A 23,098-nucleotide genomic window follows, 5' to 3' on the forward strand; every position below is an offset into this window, starting at 1 on the left:
AGCTTAGCATCCCCTAGGCTTCTTGCTTATGTGCAGGTCTTGTAGTGTTTTATCCTGTCTGAAGCAGTTAAATCTTTTTCACTCCCCTTGATGATTTCTCCCCATGGTGATTTATTTGAGTGTGGGGAGTTGGGGGCGGGAGTGCTCATGAAAATTAGAAAAAGTATGGAAGATAGTTTACTGATATGCCCTTCTGCTGATGATCTGTGACTGTCTGAATTCTTGTCTCATACAAAGTGAGGCGCTCCTCTGCATTCCAGAACAATTTTAAATCAATGTAAAATTTTCCTCATTTTCCAAATGAGTAAGTCCTTTGGGGAAACTAGATTAACATCCCCAGAGAAGGGGGGGTCTCCATTTACACTAAGTAGACATTAAGCAAGGAGGAGCTGTGTGAAGTTTCTTCCCTTGCCATGTTAATAAACCTGGGCTTGACAAGAAGGGAATATGTCTCTTTGGAAGAAAAGGATTTTTTTTTCTAATTTCTTTGCCTCTCTGCAGTAGCCAAGAGTGCCTGTGCCTGAGACTTGCAGCTATATATTTCATTGTTTTTAATTCCCTAAATGTGTAATAGAAATAATACTGTGTTCATCTACACTTTGAAATTAACTTTCAATGTTAATATATGTATCAGTAACCCAATTTATCTATGTTGAGAGCACAAAGCTCTTTTTTCCCTATGTTAATTAGAAATATATATATTTTTAATGCCTAACGATTTGTTGTGAATGTTTATGACATTTTTCTCCTAACTTATAACACTTTCTCTGTATAAATGCCCAATAATTCATACAGGGAAATTGTGCAAGCAGGAGGCCTATAAACCAGACTTGCATTAACTTGTGGAGTTAATTCCCTTACTGTCATCCAATAAGCTTAATGTAAGCACAGGGATTGCCACTGGAAATCCAAAACACTGATAAACAAATCTGGCATTGCCTCTGCCCTCTCACAGACCACATCAGAGACAGAAGGTGCATCCACTTTCAGTGAAAGAAATTCCAAAGAGGAGACAATTTCTAACCTGAGGGCCATTAACCAAGCGTGGATTCATAGTTGAGCTCCAAGTGGCCCATGAGCAGCCCCCATGGTATACGTGCCACTTGTTTGGGCAGAGGCTTCATAAGCTTCATTGGATCCTCCTAAAATGTCAGTGACATGGGAAAAGTGAGGAGCCGCTCACTTTTTTTTGAATGTGCACTCACAGCACTTTCTGCAGCCAGAAGAAGAAGGAGGTAAATGCCTGAGAGAATCTGAGGGCCTTGCAACCAGAGCTGGCAGAAGGGCAGGAGGAATGCTAGAAGTGGATGACAGGTGGATGGAGCTCTCTAGGTGCAGAAGTCAGGGTAATAGACGCTGCAGGCCGATGGATGAATATAGGGTGAGACATGAAACTTCAGGGTGTGTCATTCCTTTAGAATATAACCATGAATTTTGAGGAAGAAGGAGGAGAAAATGACTTCCCTTGCATAGAATCAGAGCAGGATAAGCTTTGTTCTTGGAAGCTCCTTGTTAGCTTGATGACAAGGCTCTGAATTATCTCCATTGTTTCTCTTCCGTCACACAGGAATTCAGCATTAACTCTTAGCATCTTTCCTACAAAGTGCAAAGAACCAGAGGAAGAAAATGAACAAAAACAGTGCTTCTAGGTACATATGTATAATGAGAAATACTCGGATATACACTGTGACGTGTTAATGGCATCCTGGTCATAATATAAACAGCTATTTGTAAGTGGCTATCTCCTGTTGACCAAGCATATTGACATCTCCTTTCTCCCCCGGACCCTTGCATCTCGTTGAGGTGGGTGAAGCAGGTGTTACCATCCCTATTTATTAATGAGCAATCTGAGACTGAGGGATTAAGTGATTTTCTCATAATCACAAAAACTAATCAGTCTCAAAGTCAGGAATCAAACACCTCTCCTTTCTCCAAACCTTGGATTCTTTCTATTATGTCCTTCATAGTCTCTGAAAACAATAAAATTAAAATAATGATACAGAGTCTCTGTTTGAGAAAGGAATTCCCCTCTGAAGTCAAACACAAACTCATTGCCAGGAAAACATGTGGGAGGTGGACAGATAAAACTGTTTTGCCCATTGTCAATGTCCCGCCAGATGCCGCTTTTGAAACAGAGCATGTTCTTCCTGTGCCCCCTGCCTCCTCCTCCTCTTTTTCTCCCCTTTCCTGGAAAATCCTTTCTACCCACCTGCCATAAAGTGTCTTGCATAGCACCAGGGATCCACAGCACATGTGATAGACTAGGATTATTCCTCAACTCATGTCTCCTCACTTTCCATTTCCCTTTTTCTTGGCCTCTTTAAAGTTTTGCTTGGGACTAAGTTCCTGATTACTGAAAAGAAATCCACCCTCACTTGCAGAATGGCCGAGCATATTTTTTGTAGGACACATATGACTTGCTGGGGATGTGGACTTCAACCTCATAAGTGGGGTATCACATGCCTGCCCCAGACCTGCCAGAAATTAAATAGGTAGTGGGCCCTCACCTAGCACCAGGAACCCTGCTAAGAACTGTGCAGACAGATGATCAGCAGTGATTCTCAATAGCCATCACGATTGGAACAGGGGAAAGACAGACAATCAAAAAGCCCTCGTCGTCTGTCTCTACAGCAACTTTCTTTAAAAAGGCAAAAATCCATTCCTTTCTCAATTATGTGAATGCAGAAACCGACATCGGTAACGGCAAAGTGAGAAACATGACTGAATAAAGCCAGGGCTATATTCACAGCCCCTCAATAAATATTTGTTGGGAGAATATAAAGCGGACTGCTCTCGTGACTGTGCTGTCCCCGCTAGGTCATGCCACTTCATTATTCTTTGAAACTGAGGAGCAAAACCAAGCAGAAGGTTATGACTATTAAATATTTAGATCAATCTGATCAAAAAGGTACCCTTTGAATTGCATGAACTATCCTGAGAAATTACCTTAACATATTAGCTGTAAATCTGCAGCAGCTAGCGTGTCAGTCAGACTAGAGATATGTATCTAGCATAAAGAGTTTATCATTTTTTAGATGAGCCAAATGCGGCAAAGTAGTCTTTGCAACCGGGATGCTCTATAATGCACCGTCAGTGGGGAAAGGAATTGTTGTACCTGAAATTCTGAAAATAAGGCAGTCTTCTCAGAAGTGGATTATCTTTCATAACCAGTAAATATTTTTCATACTATCAACCCGTTAAAGCAAGCAGCTATTGTGTATTGTGTCTCTACACTGGATTGCAAATTAAACTCCCACTGGGGGCTCTAAAGAGAAATCCAGCCCTTTATCCTCTAAGCCACTCAGCAGCTCTCCTTAAGCAAGTTAATAAAGACCTTCCTGACTATCTGCATCTCATTATTGCCACATAATACAATATCCTGGGGTTTTCTTCCTTTTGTGAAGAAATGCTTAGAAACAACATGGTGCATGGAATATTGTCCTAAAGAGAGACTGGGCAGGTGCCCTGCTCTCTCTCTCCTGAAGCGTATTGGAAGAGAAAAACCTATTTCCTAATTATCTACCGGTGTTTAGGCTCTTTATGCCTGACTTGAGTCATTTTTATGATTAATCCCCAGATTAGCCTAGAAAATTTCACGCCATCGTGAGTGAGCTATATTCAATATCATTTCACCCAGTCCTTTATTCAATGAGTCAACACAGTCGTCCGCCATGTACTCTGTGCAGAGCTTCTCGGGCCGTTACCGACTCCACCCTGGTTTCTCCTTGAAATCTTCAGTTTTCATACTTAGACCCTGTGCATGGGCAATTAGTGGCCATTTGCAAATTTAATACCACATGTTAATTATAATAAGACAATAAACAATATGATTCATTTCTCTCCCCCACGCTAATGACTAAGTTCTAAACTATGCAGAGCCCAAACAAGGTCAGACATGAACTAGATCCGAGACTTACACTGATTTACAGAACACTGACTGCATGAGACACCTGAGAATTTGTGCATTACCCAAAGTCCTAAAAGCCCACAAAAGAGCTTCCTCATACTGAAAACTCGGACTCATAGTCAAACATAACCCTTTGAAAGAAATCTCCATTTTAAAGCAAGGAAGAACTGATATATGCACAATTGGTACATCACTGTGTCCCTGAAATATATGTACATTTTGGATTTTGGCTTTATTATTTGCTTTTTATGTGAAAAGCTGGATAAACTGAGAAGTAGTAAGTGAAAATGAGAAGACTTAGGCAAAGCAATGAGTGAAAACTTTCGCCATACAGGCTTTTCCATGTCACTCAAAAGCAAACAAAAGCTCGCAGCTGTGAAGTTACTTGCTGAGGTCACATCTGTTTGGTGACGTTGCATTCCTTTAACTTCAGCTCTCAGGTGAGATGACCGGCTGGAGGGGGTCCAACTGGTTTTAACAGCAGGATGGAGGGGGCATACAGGAGTGCAAACAACCAACTTAAAGTAGGTGACCTTCATCATACTTCTGCCAGTTCACAGATCCTTTCTTAGGTAAATAACCAGTGCCCAGCAGCAGATCCTATAAGGCAAAATAGTATATCTTTTTAAAATTTTTTTATGAGAATTTTATTGACTCTGTCTCTTGGTATTTAACTACCTTTGTATATATTACTAGTAATAAAGTCCCCTTCGTAACAAAGTCCCCTTAGATTTTTAATCACTAAATTGCCTTCCGCGTGACTATTTCAGTCCTTAAGAGAAGCTATAGGACCTTGATTTCGGAGACAGGAGCACACTCTTGGTGGTGTTCTAGTTCCTTCTAATCACACCCTATTTGCACCACATAAGCATTAGCACAACTAGAGATTTGTCTGAATCACTTACATGTCATACCAGACTGTAAAACTCTCATTGTGAACATTAATTTCACTGATGTAGTTGCAGCTTGGTGGGGGGTCGCCACCATTCACTTACCCAGGCTTGAAATTATCTCTAATTTAGAGGCTGGGGACAGTGACACAGGAAAGAGGCTCTGTGCTTTCTATCTGGAGATGTGGGATCATAAAAATGTCTTTTTAATCTGATGATCATTAAAACACCCAGTGATGTGGCGCCGCGGCTAATCGGAATGCATTTCCATTTCTGTGGGGAATGAGCATGTCTTCAGAACCCTCTGCAATGGCTTTAGAAACCAATGTTCCTTTTATCAGGTGAGAAAATTACCCTATGGCATACCTTTTTAGGCTACAAAATATCAGAGGTTAACTTCAGGCAAAATGGTAAAACTAGTAGTAGTATTTCCTAATACTATGTGCAATTTGCTTCAAAATTTCAAAAAAGGTTTGGGAAAATCATGAAATACGAAGGGCACACTTGATTCATTTATTCCAAGGAATCTGTTTGGTGCCAGACATTGCATGGAATTGTATGGATTTTTAAAATGTATTGTGGGCTCCCTCTTAAGCAGACCATGGCAGGGAAACTTGAAAACTCCAACGCATCCAAGGAACTAGAAGCACGTTTTACATAGAGACACTACTCGGGGTTCACAAAACACTACTTCGCCATGATGCTTGTTAAAGACTGCATTTTTACTCATAGTATTCTATTCTCTTTCATTTTAAAATGCATGTCGTGACCCACTAAATTGATTTCTCAGCCCACAAATATGTCCTCTGAAACACTGGTCTAGAGGGGAGGATTTATACGGACAAACAGGAAACAAAATCTGCAAAGAGAAAATATCAGAACAAGAGCAGGATGTCCACTCGCGTGCTGGAAGCCACTGTGTGCCTTATCCTGCACATTAAAAGGATTTTTAAAAGGGCATGATCAAATTATGTTTTGGAGTAACTATATCAGAATACCTATAGAGGTATAGATATAGATAAAGGATAGATTTTTTTCTTGCTATTTCTATGTTCATTTGCATGTGAACCTGTATACTTTAGAAATGATTAATCTGGCTGGGCGAGGTGGCTGACGCCTATAATCTCAGCACTTTGGGAGGCTGAAATAGGCAGATCACCTGAGGTCAGGTGATCAGCCTGGCCAACACGGTGAAACCCCGTCTCTGCTAAAAATACAAAAATTAGCCAGCCATGGTGGCAGGCACCTGTAGTCCCAGCTACTTGGGAGGCTAAGGCAGAAGAATCACTTCAACCCAGGAGGCGGAGGTTGCAGTGAGCCGAGATCGCGCCACTGCACTCCAACCTGGGCGACAGAGCGAGACTCCGTCTCAAAAAAAACTAAAAATAATAATAAAAAAGAGTGATCAATCTGGGCTGATTAATTACTTAAGAAATGAAGAGCTAGGAGAAGGGAAACCCTACCACCGACCTGCCTGGCCACCTCGTGGTGTCTTCCTGTGGTCCCCAGTGAAGTGTGAATCCACTGGAAGCTTAGGCTCAGACTTTGTCTACTGTGTCCCAGGCATTTGTCCTTCTTGAGTGACTGGCACCTGCCCTGTGGCCCATCAAGGGAAACTGGGTCACGTGAGCACATACAGAATTAGTCACTCCAGCCAATCTACCACCAGGAAGAGATACAACCGTTAACGGCTGTCAAAGACACAGTCCATGTGGCTTTTCCAGAATTTCAAGAATAATTTGAATCTCCATAGATATTTTAAATTTATTTTTCAAGGCCTCAGAGCTCCTGGCTGGGAGCCAGCGAGTGTGGGCAGGTGGGCTGTGCTTCAGCTGGTGTCCACAGGCGCTGCCACACTCTTATTAAAATATGGAAATGTCTTGATGCCAGCTGGTGCAGGGCTGCTGCCCTGAGCTCTCAAGGTCCCCACATCCATCCCACCCCCTTGGGTGGCCTGGCCCAGGCCTGCCACGTTTCTCCTTGGTGAAGTGTTGACACAGCAAAATGCTCAAGGTCGATAGCTGAAGCTTGTTCCAATTGGCCCTGGTTTGTGTCTTTTTTGTTATTAAGTACTTTAGATGGGTAAATTTGTAATGAGTTCTGAGCAAGGGATTTGAAAAGACCTCACATCCACCACTGCTATAATTTTTCTTTTTCTCTCTTTCTGTTTTCTTTAATTTTTGCTGTTTCTTTTTTAGCGGATGACAGGCACCACTAGTTTACCATCCAGGCTGTAGGTGTCACCAACACGAAACACTCCCAACAGAAGAGCAGGGACGTTATCTTCTCACCTTTGCCTTCTGGGGAAAGTGAGGAGGAACCATTTCCCTCCAGGAAAGCATATGTTGCTGACACCGACTGCGTACTTGGCCACACATCGTGGCTCAGGACTCCTGGATTTACATTACCACCTGGCATTGAGGAAATGTAAAAATAACAGCAATATAAATAACCTCATGACCTATAAAAGTATGCGTGAGGAATGGGGCTCTGGGCCAGGCAGGCTTGTTGTTTAGGTATTGCATACTCGGCTAATTATGTATAAAAAAAAATAAAATAAAAGCTACCCAAGTACAAGAAAAGGAAAGGGATTGAAGTGATTTTTTCCCCTTTATGGCAGGGACAGAATAAATGGGCAAAAAAGGATTCAGTTAGTTAAATTTAAAAGGAAATTGGCACAACTTAATTTTCTGTGCATTTTTGGGTACTGAAAACCTTATTTATACTGACAGTCATTTTTTAGCTTTACTATCAATGCATTCTTCCCTTGCTCAGCACATATGTTGTTGAAGACATCGCTCTGTTTCCTACTTCAGTTGGTGTTTTCTAGCACAAACCATCTCCTTCGACTTGGCAGGGGGGTGGGTGACAAGAGTTAGGAGTGAAGGAAGAGCAGACATTTCCTTTCCTCCCTGCTTAACCTGGAGGATAAGTATGTGTGGCACTCGCTACCACAGAAGAATGCTTAAAACATAAGTTCAAGAGGAATTTCGATCTACTCCAGGGTGGTGATTTCATAAGGGGTTATTAACAAGTAGGAAGGAATGCCGGGAGCCCAGCCTGAGACATTTTAGATCAGTAGAGGGCCGGGCAAATCCAGTTTCTCAGCCCACGCATCCCTTCCAAGGTCTGCAGTGATATATTTTTCTGTTTCTTGAGTAATCAATGTTTATAGAAATATAACCTGTCCACATAGTGTGGGTAACAGTTGTGTCACAAGAGTAACTGCCTGGGAACCCAGTTCTCTTCCCAGATCTCCATCACCACTAGACTTAGACGCCCTCTCTTGATATATTTCTGCAACCATTTGCAAAGGGATGATAAAATCTGGACCAGGTTTTCAAAAGGCAATTCTAATTGTGCTGTTCAAAACATACATAATTGCGGTGTGTCACCTCCATGAATTTAACATATTTCCCCTTTAACAGTCTCCACTCTCCTCACATCCACCCATCTCCACATGAACCCTCGCTTCTTGGGTTTCTGATTAGCTTCTGTGGTTCTTTACATCTGAAATTCATCTTTCTGAGAGGCAATAACACAAATGTTTGGATTATGTTATCATGGAAAGGAAAGAAAATTCTATCGTGTAAAAGAAGAAATACATTATGTAGAAGAAAACAAATCCCTTCCTAGAAGCTTACAAAGTAGAATGCAGGTCTACTTGAGAGGGTTGTCGAAGCCCTGTTTGCATTTCTTCCTCATGTGCGGTAATACAGGATTTCAGAGAAATCTATATTTTAGAGATTTAAAAGGAGTTGCCCTGTGTAACACAAACTAGATTTGGTTTAACACAAGCTAGACGCCAATTTCAGGTCGAAGTGCTTGTATCCAAATTTAATTACGCACCATCTATGCGTATCTGCGAGTGCTGTCGAGCTGCGACTTCTAAATTTTACAAACGAGAACTTGAGAAGTGGTGGGAGCCTGCCAGGCACCTCTCTCTGCATTTGTACTTTTCCTTAATGCCAAGTAGGAAAAAACAAGCACATTCCCTTCATGCAATAGCCTTTCTGAAGAGGAATTTTCCTATAGAGTTTCAGAATGAGTTATAGCCAGTATGAGTAATGAGTTTAAAATGTATTTTCACATTTTTTATGCCTTACATAGCACTCTCAGTATTAAGTCAGCCAAACAGCTATAGTTTGTTTTTCTCCTGCATTACTGAAACCCAGATCCCATCTCATAGGATTCCAAAATACACTCTAATTTGATCTCTAGCACAGGTACCTAAGAGAAAAACGGTGTTTTCAGCATCTTGTTGGGGAAACATTCCATGGCTCCTTTCTCTCCCCTGCTTCATGGCCTTTACCCTGCGCTGATGCTGTCAGCGGCCCTCCACTCCACACAGTCCCGACCTCTGCCAAGGCTCCCGGCCTGCAGCCCCTCCTGCACAGCAGTCACCTGGGCATCCCCTTCTGCTGCCTCCTCGCACTCGAGTGTCTCTTCCTAGAAAATTTCTCCTTCCTGAAAGATTTTTAAGCCTCTCCTAGCTGTTTCCTTATTCAGTCCTAATAAATGCTCTTCTTCAAAAAATTGCCACTCAATTTAATCCTCGGGCCTGTGGCTGTCACTTCAAAGTCAACAAGTACAACCCCGGATGCACCCTGCTCTTCAGGTGGGAGCTGCTGCTCTGAACTACACCCCAGCTGTGGTCCCCATGGGGTCCCAGTTCTCCCTCTCAGAGGGATTGAACTCAGCTTCCTCCTGCCTCCCGACTCCTTCCTCTGCTTCCCCAGCCTCTCCCCTGACTCTCTTTCTATTTCTAATCTCTCCTCAAGGCCCATTCAGCTGTATGCTTTCTTTGCTAGATTAGTATTTACAAAAAAACAAAAAACAAACCAAAAACAACAAACAAAACCAACACCTTCTTGTTCACAGCATGCCCTTGCTCAAAATACTTGCTGGAACCCACTCCTGTGATGCTCATAGACTCCAAAGCTCTCTGCTTCTGCTTCCCGGGTGCGGAGGTGTGGGCAGAGCCAGCCTCCTCTCCCTCAGGAGTGCAGTCAGCTCTGCCTCTGCCTCTGCAGCTTTCCCTTCTTTTTCCCTCCCCTTCTCCACATTCCGTCCGCAACCCAAAATCCACTGCTTCTTCCTCCTGCCTACACAACAAAGGCTCCCCTGGCTGCTCCAGCCCACTCTGACCTCTCCTAAGAATTCCTAGAGCATTTTGCAGAGCTCCTATCCCAGCCCCTGGCCCTTTGCAACCTTAACACATGCCTTCAAAGCACCTTGAAGGCAGTCCCCTTAGAGCTGAGTCACTACGGAGAAGCCCCGGGGAAAAGTACCCCTTGGAATGCACCCTGGATGTCCCTGTCACATGGGTTGGCATTATAAGTGTCAAAGGCTTTAACAAATGAATACAACCATCAAAATTAGCTCAGCTGAGCAGGATGCGAGTCCCACAGTAATGCTTCCAGATTATTCAGTCTTCTATACCCCTCAGGTAGTGCCTTTTCTTCTTGCACGTACCCAGTTGTCATAAATTCTTGTCATCTGTTGTGCCCCATAGCCCTTCTAAAATGTAAGCGCTCAATGGATTGTTTCTCTCAGACGAATATTTCTTTAAGTTCTAAAGTAAATCTTAGCACCAGGTTTGGACCTTGTAGGACGTGAATACCTATTGAATCTATGGAGAACTCCCTAGCTTGGGGGAGGAATATGGTTTGCTCATGGCCCACCCCTCTTCCTTTCTTCTTCGTTCAGTTCTCATGCTCCCCAGAGTGGCCGCTGCACTCAAGAGCATCTGTTTGCCTTCCCAGGGGTGAACCACCCACTGTCCATTCTGCCAAGTTTCTTGTCACTCTTGGTTTGGAGCAAGGGCTCATCTCAACCCCCATTATGCTCCCTGTCTCTCCAGCTTTCCCAGAATTATTCAAGGACATTTCTCTCTCCCCAGTAAGCAATGTCTCTCCACTCCTGCAGAATTTTTGCCTTCTTCCTTAAGAGAAGTTCCTCTTCTCACCCTCCATCCTACCTCCCCCTCCCTCCACAAAATCCTTCCTGTGTCTCCTCTCCCAGACACATCCCTGATGTTAACTTATTCATGCCTCTTCTGTCAGGGCAAACTTATAAAACAGTCTTGTTACTGTATGAGGAGTTATGCTTTTCCCATAAAACCTTTCCAAGGTGAGCCAGAGGTGACATTGCCTTTGTAGTCTCATTCAGTGACCTCACACCTATTTCTCCTGCCAGCCTGTGAATTACTCAAGGGTAAAGATCTCATCATGTGGATTATGGCTAGAGGCTCTATGCCTGAGACCCATTTTGGTTTTTGTCTAGAGATTGAAGCATATACAATTGGGGAGACGTGAGCTTCTTTAAAAAAAATAATAAAGATGAAAAATGAACATGTAGAGAGTTAAGTGGACATTTCTTCAAAATGAGAAAATAAATCAAAGTATGCATTTACAAAGTATTACAAATGTTAACTGTCTGCACATTGCTTGAGCCCCTCCCTGGGCCTTGGAAGGGGCCTGGGGAAGAGAGGGGTGCATGGAAGCCCCCTCACTTAACTACGGGTCAACCCACTGTGCCCACTCCAGTCACCAGGATTCCAGAGTCACGCTCAGCACAGTCAAAGCATGCCAACATTTATCAAATTCATTTTTATCTCCTGATATTCCAGATTGTAAAGCAATGTAAAGTACGATTTTACAAAATTATGTAGGGACCTTGTGTCTTTGAATTCTCAAACCATGGGTCAGGAATCAATTTTAAACAACCATAGATCTTTTCTCTCATAAGTTAACAAGCTTAGGTAGAAAACAAACAGCTCCACTCCACTGCATAAAAGAAAATATTCACCTCATGCAATGAGATATTTTCCTTATCTTACAATTTTAAATAAGTAAAGATCAGCACTCAAAGGTAGATTAACACTGAAAGTGCTTCCATAAACTGTCAATCTTGTGTGATAGGGAGGAATGATCGTTGTGGTGCATGGCTTTACTGTACTGATTTGCATAAAATTTTCCTTTAGTAAATGTGCAAGCTATTTTACAGGTACAGAAAGTGTAGCTCCTTTCAGAAAGAAAATTGCTATAGCAACATTGTTAAAACTAATTTATTGTTCATTCACCTTTTTTCTTTTTCAACAAATATTAATTGAGCACCATCTGTGTGCCAGGCTGTATTCTAGGCGCTGAAAATACAACGCACATTGTATTTGCCCACATTCCAGAGGAAGGAGACAGAAAACAAACAATTGGGCTGTTCTGTGCCATGCAGGGAGAAGGACTGTGTAGGAAACTAAAGCAAGGAATGGGGACGGGAACTGACCTGGCGAGGAAGACAGGTGCTGTTTTTCAGAAGGTCATCCAGAAAGCCTGAACACAGTGTAGCTGTGCCCTGCTAGATGCTGGAGAAGGAGAGAGAGGCCGGGAGGCTGACAGGGCTGGGAAGGCAAGACCGAGGCCAGGGCCTAAGGCGTGTAAGAGGGGCGGGGGCCCAAGGCCAACAGGAGCCAGGGCATGCAAGGTCCTCTCAGCCTCAGGAAGCCTTTGGATCTTAATGTTTTAATGTGAATCAACTCAGAAACCAGCAGAGAGGCTGCAGTTGGAAATGACATGATCCGACTTATGTTTAAAGCAAGGTTTCTCGGCCTCAGCACAATTGACATTCTGAGCTGGATACCATAATTCTAGGCTGGGGACTAGCCTGTGCACTACAGGATGTTTTGCAGCATTTCTGGCCTCTGCTCACCAGACGCCAGGAGCACACCCCTCGCCCAGTTGTGACAACTAAAAATGTCTCCAGACATTGCTGAATGTCCCCTGGGGGTCAGAAAGCCCCTCCTATCAAGAGCCACAGTTTAAAACAGAATCACATTGACTGGGAGTGATATTTCAGTTATATAGAAACTAGCACAAGACAACCAAATTTTTTGTATTAACATTTAGAGATTTGCTCTCACTAGATTAAAATTCAACGTAAATGTACCTACACTGCATACTTGTAGTTAATAATCATATCCTAATGCGAAGGCCAAGACTTTATTTTTGAGTCAGATCCTGATGTGATTCAATTCTCTTGTACCTGTAAAAACAGCACCAAGCCCGAGATCATAGAGAAATCTTGTTAACAGGCTAAAAGAATACGCTACAGATATCCAAACCAACCCGTGTTACCATGGACCCAACCACAGGATGCCACTGAACTACACAACCCCTTACTTCACCAGATGCAGAGGCACAAAAATGTCCCAGACACACCTTTAAATATTATACAGGATTTACAGTATTCACTTCCCTATTGTTTCCCTAAATTCACTGAGAGTTTCAAATATTTTCTTTCGATGTGACTTTTCATCATTCTCAGAACTCTGCTAGCCACTGCTTGAAGGCATGAAAAGGCTTGATGACATTGTTTGCACCGTATTATTTCTAAAGTTCCCCTGAAAGCATACATCATGTATATGCACTTTTAACAAAGACCTCTTCAGACTTAATGCCATTGTCCTCTTGATTTCTGATTGTTGTAATTCCCTCAATGCCGAAGTGCTGGGTAATGGGAGTGCTTTTGACAAGGAATTTTGTGTGCAAGCTACCACTTTACAGGAGAACCCAACCATCCGGAGTTTCTGCATTCGATCCTCAATGTGTTGAATCTAGAAATTAACAAGTCAGGGCACGGCTGCTTTCACGTGTTTGGATCTAACTGGGAGAAGGGTGTTTATGAGCAGAGGCTGATGCATAATTCAGTAGAATGCCCTGGCTACTACAAGCAGAGGAGAACCCCAAAGTGGGGATGTCATACTGAAGCCGCAGCACTATTGCAGCTGCCAGAGTGCAGCTTTGCAGCCTACAGTTTTCAGATCATTACCACTGAGGCCTGGGTGGTTAACTCATCACAGGAAAGAAGCTGTCATATCCTGTCCTTTATATCAGCAAATGAAACAGTGAAGGAAAACTTTACATAGAGGAACCAAGAGTAAAAGAATGAGTGTTGGGGGACTGCTGAGCCCTCTGGGCCTCAGTCTGAATCCGGCTGCCATGCCGTGAGTTGTGAACTGTTTACATGGAGATTAACCTCCCCAAGCCTCAATGACCTTATCTCAAAAATAGGCATAATAGTGACAACTCTTCAGAATTGTCATGAGAACAGAGCTAAACCAAGCACCACATCTAGCACAGAATTGGCACCTAATATGCACCCGGGTGATGGTAACTATTGTAAGAGCAATGTGAGGAAGTGTCATGCTGACCATTAATTCTTACACCTTACGTTAAGAAGGGCCTATTCCTTTATTCCCATCCAGAGCCAGCCTTAAGTAGATAAATGTTTTTAAGATTTAAAAAATTAAAATAATTATAAATTAAGATTTAAAAAATTAAAATTTAGCAGATAATTCAAGGATTTAAGCCTAACCTATATGACCATTTAAAAGAATATCATGGTGGCTGAGCACAGTGGCTCATATCTGAAATCCCAGCACTATGGGAGGCCAAGGAAGGAAGATCACTTGAAGTTCCAGACCAACCTGACCAACATGGTGAAACCTGCTCTCTTCTAAAAAATACAAAAATTAGCCAGGCATGGTGGCATGCACGTGTAATCACAGCTACTCTGGAGGCTGAGGCAGGAGAATATCCTAGGACGCAGAGGTTGCAGTAAGTCGAGATCGTGCCACAGCACTCCAGCCTGGGCGGCAGAGTGAGAGACACTGTCTCAAGAAACGAAATAAAAAAACCCCAAAAACGTATCTTGGCTACAGTTTGACCTGCCAATTGAAAAACAGAAATACTTTTAAACTTTAATCACAAAAATGAGAATTTTGGCTATAATTTAAATACATCAGTTGATGAGATAGAAATCAGTCGTGAGGGAGGCCAGCCGGAAGTATTCAAACCGAGAGTCAGCAAGTGTCTCAGAGGATTCGCTTATTGCCACCAGGTGTAAGAGGACTGTCCTCATTCAAAGCCTTGGGGGAGGCCGGGCGCGGTGGCTCACGCCTGTAATCCCAGCACTTTGGGAGGCCGAGATGGGCGGATCACGAGGTCAGGAGATCGAGACCATCCTGACTAACACGGTGAAACCCCGTCTCTACTAAAAATACAAAAATTAGCCGGGCGCGGTGGCGGGTGCCTGTAGTCCCAGCCACACGGGAGGCTGAGGCAGGAGAATGGCGTGAACCCGGGAGGCGGAGCTTGCAGTGAGTGGAGATTGCGCCACCGCACTCCAGCCTGGGCGACAGAGCGAGACTCCGTCTCAAAAAAAAAAAAAAAAAAAAAAAAAAAACAAAGCCTTGGGGGAAGCCCTCACTGCGCTGAGAATAAAACCTCTCAGTTCCTCTCTGGTGGTTTCCCAGGCCCTGACTCATTAGTACCGGGTTCCTTGAAAATGGTGAGCTCTTTCCTGCCTTGGGGTATTTACGCATGGTGTGGAGGTTGCCTTTCTAAAACCATGAGCTGAAATGCGACCTCATGGACCTCACCCACCTTGCCTGGCTGCCCACCAGTGTTTTCCACTTACTAGGTTTTCCACGCAGCTCTCAGTCCACCATGTTTAATTATCTGCTTGTGCATCTGCTTGTTTATTGCCAATTACCTTTTTGGGAGAGAAGCTCCCAGGTACCAGGCAGTGGTATTCATTATGTATCTCCCACGCTCAGTGAGTATCTTGCACATAGTAGGCACCCAATAAATAAGTGAATTAAAGAATGCAAAAATAAAATAGGTGAAAGAAACATAAAAGCAGGTGAGTACATCTTGAGCCAGTTTTAAAACAAAACCTGTTTTACTGGCATTCAGAAACTTAAGAAAAAAAAAGAAAAAAAAAAAAAGCCAAACTAGAGTTGACCACATTGAATAAGTATTCTTTCAGTTTCAGCCCGTTCAACAATTGCTCATCATCAAGAGCTAGAACAGTTAAGATCACCTGACTTTCACTTTTGTTGCCATTCTTGTACATGCTAACTTGACTGAAGGTCTTTGTTTTTTATGTATAATGGAGTCAGAAGGCACAGTGGCTCACTGGATCATTTAAATATAAACTCTTCTGCCTAGTTTTCAAAGTGCCGATAGTTTTGCCTTTATTCCATCTATCCAGCATTTCCTGCTTATGAATCTTGACCTGCTTTCCTTTCTGGGCAGAGCAGGCTGTGTTCTGTGCTTGTAAAGGAGAGGTCCCTGCGGGTGATCTGACCAAGGTCCTGACTGGTGGGTAGGAAGACTCTGGGCTGATGCGGGAGAGGGCATGAGTGCACCAAAGCAAGAAAACAGGAGTCAATATGGAGAATTTGGATAAACATGCATTGCTTGTAGTGCTATTTGAGGGTATGTCTTGGGAGGCAACAGGGGATAATGTCAAGGAAGGAGTTAGGAAGGACCAAGTCAAGACCAGCCTTGAGAGATGAGCTCTGGGGAGCTGGAGCGAGCCTGCTTGCCTTTCTTCCTTCTTCCTTCCCTCCTTCCTTCCTTCCTTCCTTTCTTCCTTCCTTCCTTCCTTCCTTCCTTCATTCCTTCCTTCCTTCCCTCCCTCCCCTCTCCCTCCATCCCTCCCTCCCTTCTTTCCTTTTTTCCTTCCTTCCATTGTTTACCTGTCTTCCTCCCTCCTTCCCTCCTTGTCTCCTTCGTACCTTCTTTCTGTAGATTGTAACCAACAGCAGTTTATCCAAAAGTTTTCAGCATGGAAAAGACATAATCCAGCTTCTCTTTTAATGAAAAATAAAGACTGAATAATAATCAGAACATACACGTTTAAGTTCCATTCTGTCTCTTTTCAGCTGCATGACTGAGTAACCCTAATTCCTTCTTCAGCAAAATAGGGATAACATGTCTGCCTATGGAAGTACTGGTGATTGGGATTGGGGTGGTAAAACACTGTTCTGCAATATTTAAAGTATAACAAAGCAAATGATGCGTGTTGTCCCGTTCAAATAATTTGTTAGCCTAAATCTTTAGAAAGGCCTAACTTTAAGACAGTCAGAATCAACTGTGTCCCAACAGAAAAGAACCAGTCTCACACATATCCCTGATGCTGAATCAAAAGTCTCCAATAGGTTGCAGCTTTTTTGAGGTTCCTTGGGAAGCAAGAGCCAATCCCAGGTGCACCTGTGCAGTCTGAGAAAGGCAACCTGGCAGAGGTGGTGATGGGGGGATGTCTGACCCCTTGATGGACAGTCGTGCCTGATTTGCAAAGTCTGATTGTGTGCCTAAGGGTAATGCAGTGACCATGGGGAAACCTACCTCCGTTAGATATTGCTCCAAAGAGCAAGCATTTGCTGTGTTTTGCTTTATTAATACTACGTCACTTTTAAAAGTCTTCATTAGGCCCTTCAGTGGAATTTGGACAGTGGCTTCTGTGTTCCCACCTCTCAAAACACTTAATATAGGACATGCATTGCATATTTAAGTAATTATCTTAGTGTGCAGAATGCAGAAGTTGAGTATTGAAGTTTAGTATTCCAATATGGACACTAAAAATGTTTATAGTGATGTTGAAAATAGCACCATAGTGTTTCTTTCACTCAAGTGTTTCTTATTTTTTCCAAAGCTATAAGATTGCCTAAATTTATTTAAATTTAATGATTCAGAAAACTCCTGAAACATGAACTCATTGTTTTCTCATGATAGGCAATACTATAATGACAAGTTATTTGATCTGTGACATCAAAAATTCTTTATAAATAGGGTTGAATGCAACAAATTATTTGTACCACTTAACACTTTCCCTTTTGTTTAACAGTGTTGTGGCAAAATTTGGTGAATATTATATAGGCCACAAATTTGATTAAAAATTATTATTTTAAATGTCATGAATGTTTGATTTGATGTTTTATTATTTTCTCCAAATGTTTTATTCAGTGTATTCAGTACATGTTATCAGAAAATAATTATATTTTCTAAAATTTATTTTAGGTTTTGAAACTAACATGAACCTAAGTAGTCGGGATGACCCTAGTACATCAGAAATTACTTCCGAGACTCAAGATAGAAATGCAAATAACCATGGAATTCAGTTATCTAATTCACTATCTAGTGCTATAACTGCTGAAAATGGAAATTCCATCTCAAATGGTAAGCACTTTTTAAACTCAGAAGTAAATGGATAGAAGTTTTAGGCTGTATCAACTTTCTAGGAGGAATGGATTTAAAATATGAAAATGAAGAAGGGTTAAGAACTGGAAAATAGAAAATAAACCATGAAACTCTCCTGCAGGTATTGTTGTCAGCATATGATTGCTTTAGTTAAAGAATTGGAATTGTATTCACTCTTTGTTGACTTTTCTGAAATTTTATGGAGTATTAATCTAATTGGTCTAAAATTAGTATACTGAGCAGAAGGCGGCAATGGATTATCTACCAATATTTTTAATTAAAAAATTATTCTGGAAACTAAGAAATGTGAAGGAAAATAATATTAAAGAAATGATAAGTGCCAGACTGGCTTCAGGTATTTTACGTACATCAATGAGTGCCACATTTAGAAAGTGGCTTGGTTGCAGGTACAAAAGCTGAGGATCATGCAAGTATTTTCTCTCACAAATAAAAGAAGACAAAGGCTTCTGGGAATAACGGATGGGAAGATTCAGACCAACTATTCCTGAGAGGCTCCTGCATGGTTGGAAAAAAACATGTTTGTTTAGTCTAATTAGAGGCATGGGAGAACCATCACGATGCTGAAATGCTGGGAAGCAGCTGAAGACCTGGGAGTGGGGTGCAAGGTGAGCTGAAGCAAGGAAGCCCACACTTGAGGCTTGGCTCATGGGGACAAAGGGGTACCCACATTGTTCGGAGAAGGCAGCTAAGAAGTCGAGTTGTGCTTCTGACTGCCTTCTCAGATCACAGGGCAAGAAACTGAGTCATGGCCCCACCAAGGCCTTGGGGTGGGGCCTTCAAGTGTTCTTCCCAAGAGTCAGAGTGAACCAGAACCAAGAGCCATGTTGAGTTGCCCAGAAGCAACCAGGCCTACAGGTACCTGGGAGAAACACGTGTAAATCTACCCCAAAGGGTAGTAATAGCATACCAGGCTTCAAAACATTCTTAGAAACCACTTTTCAAATGCAAAGTCCAACACAGTTAGAAATAACCAGGCATAGGAGCACACAAAATAAGTTGAAAAATTACAAGCCAAGACATATGTCAATTGCAATATGTCCACAGGGATTCAAAAGATTGGAATTCAAAGACACATGCCTTAAAATAAGTATGTTTACTGAGCCCCCCACAAAATAAAATGAGAATTTCAGCAGAAATGGGAAACTATAAGGAAATCATCAAATGGAAATTCTGAATTGGAAAATGCTGTAATAAAATTGAGTACAACAGAGGATAAAGTTAAACTTAGTTAGATATAGTTGTTGAAAAACAAAACAAAACAAAAAATAACTGGGGAAGTGGAAGATAACTCAGAAAATCTCCAGAACGAAACAGACTGAAGCAAAACAGAAGAATGGAAACTCTGGACAATGGTTTAGAGATATAAAGGACAATGAGAAGGATGACTGAAGTCTTAGGGAAAGAAGAGGAAGTGCATGAGCAGAAGAAAGACTGGGTGAGAAATGTTAGAGCCTCTCCCAACACTGACGAAAGAGCATCAGGAAATGGATTTAAGTTGGCAGATTTTTATAACGTTCAACATACATTCTTCATGAGATCCAGCAGTCTGACTCCTCAGTATCTTCCCAAGAGAAATGACATCAGTGTTCACATAAACACCTGTATGCAAATGCATATGGTGACATTATTCATAATCACATAAAACTGGAAATAAATTCAGTGTCTTTCAACTGGTGACTGGCTTGTATTAGTGATCCATCACTGTGCAAAATATTACTCCCAACACTTGGAGGCTTATGTAAGAAATGGTTATTATTTCATAGTTTCTGTGGGCCAGGAAGCTGTGTGTGGCTTAGCAGGGTGCCTTTGGTTTAAGGTCCCTTGTGAGACAGCAATCAAGCTGTCAGCCAAGACCACAGTCATCTTGAAGGCTGATCCATTTTCATGGTCACTCAGATGGCTATTGGCAGGCCGCAGAAGGTTCACATCCAAGTCAACTCACATGGGCCTCTCCACAGGGCAGCCTCCCAGCACGGCAGCTCTCCCCACACCCCTGAGCAAGCAATCCAAGAGACAGCACCCCAGATGGAGGCTGCAGTCTTCACATAACCCAGTCTTGAAAGTGACACCCCAGCACTCTGTCACATTTGATGGAGTCACTAAATCCAGGCCACACTCAATGGGTGGGGAGTCCGTGAGTGCCTGGAGGTGAGCTCACCAGCATCTCACAGGCCAAACTAGCACATGGATGAAGTCTGCAATAAATAAGAGTGATCAACTGTAACGAGCATCAGAAGGGATGGCTAAAACATTGCATTGAGGTAAAAAAAAAAAAAAAAAAAAAGTCAAAAGACTAAGTGTGATCCTGCTTATGTGACATTTGGGAAAAAGCAAAGCTGTGGAGACAGAAAACAGTTGAGTGGTTGCTGAAGGCCGGGCATAATGGCAGCAGATGAAGTTCAGAAGGACATGTGTTGTTATAGACAACCGGGAGGGTTCATGTCTCTGTAGATGCACAGATTTGTATGTCTAAAAAAGGTGAATCTCGCTATCTCTAAATTACCCATAATCAATCCAACTGTTGTAGAAATGAAACAGAAATCTTTGCAAAGCCTGAGTAGCATACATAAAACTTTCCTAGGTGTGTATCATAGTAAAACACCTATAAAATAAAGACCAAATAGAGGTAAAAATATGTACTACCTTCAAAAAGCAGCAACTGAAGTCCAGAGATAATGAAATAACACAGTTAACATGCTCAAATAAAATAACTGCCCCCCAAAATTCCTGTAATAATGAAAGGGAGTTAAGGATATTTTTAGGAAAAAAAATTAAAATGAAAAGAATTAAACATTGACAGACTCAGAATGCTTACAGATAAAGGAAAGAATAAAGAATAACTAAAAAGGCAAGTAAAAATGGGAGGGGTAAAATAGTATTTAATATTGTATACTGATAAACCTACCTTGCCAGTTGTAACCTCAAAGGTAACCCCTGAAAGAATATTAGTGGGATAGATAATTTCCAAACCAGTAAAGACAGAAAGATAAAATCATAAAAAGTCAACTCCAAAGATGAAAAAAAGGGGTAAAATAGGAAAAATAGGGCAAGTAGAAAGTTCTGAGACAGTAGATATAAAAGCACATATGAAAATAAACCTTGTTTAATTAAAATAAATTTTAAAAGACTCATTTAATGTAAATTTATATGAAAAATGATTAACAGAATATTTTAAAAACTAAGATTTCTGAAAACAGTAAAACATAAGGATTCTGAAACATTAAATGTCAAGGGATAGAAAAGAAAAAGATATAACGTGCAAATATTTAAAAAGCAGCAAAAACAGTGCTCATATATTTGCACGTCAAAAATTACATCTCTAGGCCCGGCGCGGTGGCTCACGCCTGCAATCCCAGCACTTTGGGAGGCCGAGGCAGGCAGATCACTGAGGTCAGGAGTTCAAGACCAGCCTGGCCAACATGGTGAAACCCCATCTCTACTAAAAATACAAAAATCAGCTGGGTGTGGTGGTACATGCTTTTAATCCCAGCTACTCGGGAAACTGAGGTAGGAGAATCTCTTCATCCCAGGAGGTGGAGTTGGCAGTGAGCTGAGATCGTGCCACTGCACTCCAGCCTGGGCAACAGAGCCAGACTTCATCTAAAAACAAAAAACAAAAAACAAAAAAACACCTCTAATATTCAAGAAGAAATCACAAAATAAATTCAAAACCCAAACATTTTAACTAATGACAAGGTAAATATGAAAACAGAAGTTTTAGGACATGACTAATGTCTTTTGTGTATGAATGGAAGGGGTTCAGATGCAGTGTCAGTATGGTCAATATGTGGCTGTACGGCATTGTGGCCATGCCTGGGCTTTTAGTGTCCACATCAACTGAATAATATATATTGTACTGATTAAGTCGTTTCATGTGCTTCATTCCATCCCATCCTCCCACCTTGCCACCTTCTGAGTCTCCAGTGTCTATTATTCCACACTCTATGCTCAAGTGTACACGTTATTTAGCTCCCACTTATAAGTGAGAACACGCAGCATTTGTCTTTCAGTGTCTTAGTTATATCACCTGAGATGATGGCCTCCAGTTCCATCCATGTTACTACAAAAGATCTCTTAAGAAATGGAAATGTATGACTTCAAACATTTGCATCACAAGAGAACAAATCCAACAAGTGTTAAAAGTATCTAGAAATTAGAAACAGAACAAAAACTAAATACCACGAAAATAGAAGGAAAGATACAATAGTGATAATAAGAACATAAGTTATTGAAATATAAAACAAATAAAATAATGTAAAGGGATAGAAAGGAAGGAAAGAGAAAGTTTATCTTTTAAAAAAAATCTTTGAAAACATTAATAAGATTGAAAATTTTCTTGCAATGGGATAGAGAAATAGAGAAAATGGACACAAAAAACGGATTTTAGATTGAAAAGAGGACATCAATACAGATCTGGCTGAAATTAAAAATAAGAGAATATTACAAACAGTTTTACACCAAGATAAATTTGCAAATGTACATGAATACATTCTCAAAAAAAGGAAAAATAGAACTAAAGAAAATGGACAAAAGAAGTAGGAAAGCTAAATAACACTGTAAATGTTACATTAATGCAATTTGTAATTGAATGCCTTCCTGCAAGGAAAGCTCCAGAATCGGATGGTTTCTCCACTAAATTTTTCCAAAATTCTAAGGATGAAATAAGTCCAATGTCACATAAACACTTTCAGAGAACAGGAAGGAAGAAGGAGAAAGAACATAATATTACTCCAGCTTGCATAATTAGCCACTTAATTTATGACAAAATTGGCATGTTAGGGCACTGGGGAAGAATAATTGATTGCTATCCATGTGAGGCAAACAGTGAAACTTGACCCTGCCTAATGCTATACACACAAAACAATTCCTGATAGATTATAGATCTGTATGTCAAATGTCAAATAATAAAATGGATAGAAGAAACAATAGAACATCTTTCTTCGTAAAAGGAAAGAAGGCCTTCTTAAGCAAGACACAAAAGTTTTAACCATAAAGAAAAAGGAAAAAATAACATAAATAGGGAGAAAATATTTTCAACATTTACCCAACAAAGGCTAATATTCAACGTTTAGTTAAATCAAAAACAAAAGACAGCTTAAAAGAAAATTGGACAGAATACGCAAATACGACTTAGAAAAACATTTTTAATGGATTCCAACCTCGTTAGTAACTAGAGAAATGTAACTTAAGACTCCAGGACGATGCTACCACACACACTCTAGAATTACAGACCTGCC

General features: G+C 41.4%; 1 protein-coding gene across 4 annotated transcripts in view; it reads left to right on the forward strand.

Annotated features, from left to right (window-relative positions):
• MYO16 (myosin XVI) overlaps positions 1–23,098 on the forward strand; it is a 702,722-nt gene that overhangs the window by 639,226 nt on the left and 40,398 nt on the right. For all 4 annotated transcript variants that reach the window (XM_073014491.1, XM_073014490.1, XM_007960876.3 and 1 more), the window contains exon 33: positions 17,661–17,819. In XM_073014491.1, coding sequence (XP_072870592.1) covers positions 17,661–17,819 — 159 coding nt within the window. The remainder of the gene's footprint in view (positions 1–17,660; positions 17,820–23,098) is intronic.

This window comes from Chlorocebus sabaeus, chromosome 3 (genome assembly GCF_047675955.1).
Source record: "Chlorocebus sabaeus isolate Y175 chromosome 3, mChlSab1.0.hap1, whole genome shotgun sequence".
NCBI lineage: Eukaryota > Metazoa > Chordata > Mammalia > Primates > Cercopithecidae > Chlorocebus > Chlorocebus sabaeus.